This window comes from Condylura cristata, unplaced genomic scaffold (assembly GCF_000260355.1).
Source record: "Condylura cristata isolate star-nosed mole 26May11 unplaced genomic scaffold, ConCri1.0 scaffold00034, whole genome shotgun sequence".
In the NCBI taxonomy this organism is placed as follows: Eukaryota; Metazoa; Chordata; class Mammalia; order Eulipotyphla; family Talpidae; genus Condylura; species Condylura cristata.
The window spans coordinates 4,653,347-4,659,454 of NW_004567135.1; the positions used below are offsets into that span (position 1 = coordinate 4,653,347).

Sequence of the window (6,108 nt, forward strand, 5' to 3'; positions counted from 1 at the left end):
CTTTTACTGAAACAGATCGGGAAGGGAGAGAACCTACCCGCTGTTCTGTTCGCTGTTCGCACTCCAAGCATGATGGCAGATACCTAATAATTATCATATTAATGGAACTTTAAAAAATATGCACAAAAACTCTTAAACTGGGAAATCTTGCCTAACTGAAGGTGTGTGGAGGGGCAGGGAGCAGGATGAGGAACTCGAAGAAAAAGGATGAATTGGCCAGGTCCTGCAGCCAGGCCGCACCCTCAGGAGGGCCAGCCTAGCCTGGGCAGAGGCCGCAGGAGAAGGGTGGTTCGGGGTTCCCCAACCCGGCTTTGGTTGGAATGATTGGGCTCTTCGCTGCCGCTTGACTTCCCGGCTAAGCGAAGGGTGAGGGGAGGAGCAGTGACGTGGCGCCTCCACCCCGCAGCCCACCCAGACCACCTCCAACGCCGTGGAGGCCAGGTGAGGTCCATCCAGGTGGGGGAGGGTTGAGGATGGGGTCTGGAGAGGAGCCTCCGAACCTCTCAGCCTCCCAGCGGCGGCGCGGTTCGTCTTTCCTGTTAACATTAAATATTCGTCTGCACCAGCGAAGCGTCCTTCGGTGGGTTGGGTTATGGTACAAGCGGCGACATAAATAGACGGGGCGGGAGGCCGGATGGCGATCAGGTGGAGTGGAGGTGAGGTGCCTTCGATTTACTGACCACCTTTTTCTCTTTGACCCGCCGGTTCTGGAACCAGATGGTGACCTGGCGCTCGGAGAGGTTCGTGGTGGCCGAGATGCGCCGGCGTTTCTCTTTGGTGATGAACTTGCTGGCTGCGTACTCCTTCTCGAGCTCCTTCAGCTGCACCTTGGTGTAGGGCACGCGCTTCTTGCGCCCGCGCCGGTAGCTGCTCACCTCAGGCTGGAGGGGAACCACGTCTGGGGGGAAGAGAAGGCGGCGGGAGGCAGTGAGTGTCGGGCTGAAGGTGGCAGCGAGGCTGCGGGCTCTTCAAGAGTCCAGCAGGACTCCAGGGGGCCGGCTGCCCCCCCAGATCCTGTGCGCCTCTATACCAGCCCAAGGGGAAGCGCCTCCCGGGTCAAGTGTAAAGGGGGGAAGCCAAGATTTCAGCAATCAAGAGAAATACTGGTCTAAGGCACCGTTTTAAAAATCAAAACGGATGTCCAAATTCCATGAGAAAAAAGTACATTTTAAAATCAACCCACGGGACCAGTATTACTGACTTTCCCCTTTGCCCCCAGGCTCCAGCAAGGCTCTGCACAGTGTTGCTTGGTAGATTACCTGTGTCCCGGGAGGGCAGTCCCTCCAGATTGCACCCTGATCTGCTGGGGTGTTCGGGAACAGCCCTCTTTTGTGAAGCTGGCTTTGTGGGCACCTGGCAGCTCATCCTCAGCCCAGGTGCCAGGAGAAGGTGACGGTCCTCTTGTATTTGGGGGAGGGGGGTGCTGGGAGACCACGCTGGTGCGCAAAGACCACCAAGTAGGTCCTTAGTCACTGGTTCTGTTCTAGGAGTCTGTGGCTGCACCAGTAGATTGAAGAAAAGTCCTCCCCCAAGAGAGCCTGTTTGGGGGGCCATCACTTTAAGAGTCCAATTTGGGGAGCCACTTAACTGCATCCAAGGTGAGGATGTGCCCGAGATGTACTATTCAGGTACCTAGAAACAGAATGTCCAAACCAGGGGAGCCAGGAAAGCCCTTCTTGGCTGAGAACCAGCTGTTCCTATAAGTCTTCTATAAAAAGAACGCTGCCTCCCTGCCCCCATAAATGCTCACTCACCAAAACAAAGTAAATTCTGCTCCAACCCCTTCTCTCCATTCCTTCATGGCTGAAGCAAACTCTCTGTCCCTGTAGAACCTAACAAACACTCAACCTTGAATGCCTTTATTTATGCTCTGAGAATTTCACAGAACTAAAAATAATAAATGTCACTGATACCCCTTCTCTCCCCCCCCCCCTGTCAATAAAAGGGCAAGAGGAAGTGGGAAACTGAACAGGTTATCTGAATGGCTTATCCCTCATTGAAAAAAATGGAATTGCTAGACTTCTTCAGGCAGAAGTAGTCTAGGAAGAGGACTGAGTGGCCGGGGTCTTCTCTTTATTCTTACTGCTCCTTGGAAGCATAAGCAGAGTAGGAAATGAAGACAGAAAGCTCTTCCTGAAATGTTTATTCTCACCTCCTTCTCAGACCTGTCCCCATTGGGTCTGCTTACTCCTGGGGTACTTATCCATGAAAGGTGGGGAGGTCATAATCAAATGCAGTGGGAAAGAAAGTACTTGGAAGAATATGGGAAAGGGTTTCAATGGGCTGTTTGTCCTGATGATAATTTTTCTGGAAAATTGTTAGACTTGTTACTTTTCTCTGCCTGTAAAGGAGTAGGTCAGGTGTTTTCTTTTTTTTTTTTTTAATCTGAAAATCTGAAAGATTGCTTAAACAGAGCAGATCTTTTAGGTTAAAAGGGACTTTTTTCTTACAACTTTTGTTTTTAAATCTCTCAGTTCTCAGATTGTCTGAATCTAATATATGGAACTATTATTTGGGAAACTGATGATCTGGAGTAAGTAAAACCAAGTGTTACTATGAGTTTTTTTTCTAAATTCTCAGAACATTTTTTTGGGGTTTATTTTATTAAGCCCATTGTACAGGATGAGGAATCTGAGGCTCAGGGTAGATAAAATAACATAAATGACAGAGACAGATTTTAAACTCAGATTTTTGTGACTCAACATAATGACACAGTGAGTTCTAAAATGGATACAGGCCACCTGACACAATTCAACTGTAAAACATCCTTTTTATCCTGGAGAGTAAAGTGGGGTAAAGGTGGATTTTTGGTTCCTGAATTAACCAGATACTTGTCCCTGTTTTTTTTTTTTTTATTCTCACTTTATGGAAGCCCTCAAAATTACCTATTCTATTGTGGGCTCTAAAGCCCCAGCTCTAAGTTACCAAGGGGATTTAATCAACACAACCCTAAAAAAATCAGATTTTAAAAAGCAAACAAATTATATAAACAGGCTATTTTCTACACAGGATGCTAAGGATTGATTAAGCCAAGATTTTCCTGGATTAGACCAAACTTAATTGTTCTGCTCTGCTGTGGAAACACCTTGAGTCTTGTCTTCCCAAAGAAGATCCCTTCAATTGCCTGCTATCCAGTCTGGAAAGAAAGTGGGTTTATAGCTATGGAGACGTGAGAGCGTGGACATCTTTCTGAGTTGTGTTTATGTGTCTGTGCTCCTGAAAATAAGTGGGGATTTGGCTGTTAGTTTTGCCATCAACCCTTTTCCAATCCCCCTCCTCTGTGTGTGTGTATTCAGGGGCAAACATATCATCACACGCACAGACACCCCATTTCATAGCTGGCACCCTAACAGACAGCTTTGAGGAGAAAACAAAAATCAGACTAATGTTCAGCTATAGCTTTCCTTTGGGGTCTTGTATGCAGGTTCTACTGCTCTTAATCTCCCACTCCTCAACAGGGCTCTGGAGAGGAGCTTGTCCAACAACAAATTCTAGTTGCTCTCCGCAACCCAAATCCAAAGGTTTATCAGTATGCACTCCAGCATGGCCCACAGAACCAACCCACCCTTTCTTTCTCTTTATTGCTCTCTCCCCCCAATCTGTCTCTGTCACTGTCTCCCTAGCCCCCCCCCTACCCACACACATTTCTCTATGAATTTTCTCTTAAAATTCTGCTGTTTTTCTTGGAATTTATGCTTCTGTCTGTCCAAAAAAAAAAAATCTATAGTCACTATAGAAACTAAAACAAACAAACAAACACAAACCTCCTATGAACAAGGGTCTGTATAATTGGGGGAAGGAAGAAGCCACAACACATCTTGGCCCTAATTATCTGGATCTTTCTGAACAATTGACTCCATCTCCCACGCCAGCCCAGACTGCCATAGATGAGGTTTCTCAGAGCCAGAGGCACTGAAGAGAGACAGTAGTGTTTATGCCTAGATGCTGCCGAACAAACCACAATTGCATAGACAGGGTTATCTGGAGATCTCACTACTTCTAAAAGATCTCTCTGTGGGTAGAAAGATGGAGGGTGTCTGAAGATAATTTCTTTTTCATCTGCCTCTTGCCTGGACCTCTGTACTCACTGAGATAGGCTAGTCCGAGTCTATTTCCACACAGGCAGCCTGTGAGCACATAGCTGAAACACACTGGCTTTTATATCCAATTCCATGCCGTAATTTGCAAGTGTAATAAATCTCAATTGGGCTGTATTTTTTTTTATTTCAAAGATATTTTTCTCTAGGCGGCTGTGATCAAAAAGTGCTCATTTGTAGCACCTCTTCTCCCCTGAGAATCTTGAAGATGTTTGTTTTGTGCAAGGATACTTCCCAGCTTTCTCCAGTCCTTCGTCCCACTCCACACACAATACAGAGACCCCAGGGCAGCCCCTTCGCTTCAGCTTCTGCTCTCAGAAGCCCACTGCTCCCCTGGCCACAGCGGGCCTGGTGGGCATCTGCTCCCCTGCCTTTTGGTCCCTTGGCATGGCCTTGCCGCTCCTCCTATTCCAGAAATTACTGCTGGACGACATCTCCAAAGGTGCTTTCCATTTGGGTGAGACTAAAGGACCATCTGTCTGCATTGTTGTATATCTACGTGAGCAAGCGCCTCTTCTCTAGGAATGGATCGCTGTGGGTTTCATCCTAGGTGGCTAATAACATTATATAAAATATTATAGTTGATGCTGAATGGGTCATGATATCATGGACTAAAAGTCTATCATCCTTCAATCTGCTGGTAGCAGAAATGGGGTGCTCAATGTGGGTCTCCATCTGGTACTCAGCTATTTTACATTTGGTAATCTCACACTAGTTATTTGCTACACTTCTAACGCCATTCATATGCATTCTAATAAGCACCCGCAGGTTTTGACTGACTTTTCACTGTGTGCCTCTGCTCCAGTCCCGGATGCAGAGGAATTTCAGGCCCACCCTTAAGAGATCTTCAGGTCTATACTTTCCAGTGCAAATGCCCTGAGCCTGCAGATGGAGATGAAGGGCCCTCCAAGCAGTCTGGGTAGACATCTGAGGGCTCCCCAGGACTCCTGGAGGCACCAGAAGGGTCAGTCAGTCCTCTCCCACTGAGCTCTGCTTCCAGTCAGAGCAGAAACACGCTCTGCACTAGATACACCCTGAATCCTCATTTCTCAGAGTAGTGCTGAATCCAAAGATGGTGGTAGTTTTGAGAAAGCTGGGATTGGTCTTCCCCCTCCCACCCACCGGGAGTTGAGGGGGTAGCCAGATCCTCTCCTGCTCGAGGCAGCTTCAACTAGAAAGGGGACAGGACATCTCTGAGTTCTCCCCTAGCCCCACACATAATCGCACAGAACTGAGGGGACCCACCCTGGGCCTGGACCCCGGATCCCACTAGAATAGGTCTCCCTGCCGCCTCCCGTCCCTACTCCCTCTCTCTATCTGAGGGTGACACTCATTTTCCTCGCACTGGGGGGGTTGAAGGGAAACACCCCTAGGATTTGACTTCAGTACATCAGAGGCAAGAACAAAACAACCTCCCCCCTCAAATGTATATCCCAGGAGAGGATGTGAATTCCCTCCTCTCTATATCCTCTTGGAGAGATGTTAGCTCTTCTGCTAGTTTAACCATCAGAAATTCGCAGCCGAATTAAAAAAAATAAGAAAATAAAAAGAAAAGCCTCCCTACATTTCTGTAGACCCCTGCAAATTAGATCCTAGTTAGAACATAAAAACCCTCTAAGGCCTGAACGATCACGAAAATTCAAGCAAAGAAAATATCGGGGGGCTCTTATTTTCCCCTAATTATTCGGCGGGGTGAGGGCTTCGGTGGTTGTGGATTCCAAGGCACGGGAGGCCCATCCCACCTCAATTCCTGACAAGAAGCGGGCTTGGGGGTCAAGAGCCGAGCGTGAGATTGGAGCCGGTTGGGGGAGGAGGAGGCGAGCTCCCGACTCGAGCCGAGCCGGCGGCAGGCGCTCGGGCGCCTATGATTGCTTCACTCTGGGTCGGCAGCTCCGGGGAACGTGTCGGAGCAGATTTCTTCCCCGGCGCATTCCTCAGCGCAGCTCGCCCGGCCGGCTCCATCGGCAGCCCAGCGGAGCCGGCGCGCCGGGGCCAGACGGCGGGGGTGGCT

The 6,108-nt window shown here is 48.7% G+C and overlaps 1 protein-coding gene across 1 annotated transcript in view; it reads right to left on the reverse strand.

Annotated features, from left to right (window-relative positions):
* Window positions 1-641: 641 nt before the first annotated feature.
* The window catches only part of HOXC13 (homeobox C13), a 6,303-nt gene continuing 836 nt past the window's right edge, over window positions 642-6,108 (reverse strand). The window contains exon 2 of the mRNA XM_004692682.2: window positions 642-898. Coding sequence (XP_004692739.1) covers window positions 642-898 — 257 coding nt within the window. The remainder of the gene's footprint in view (window positions 899-6,108) is intronic.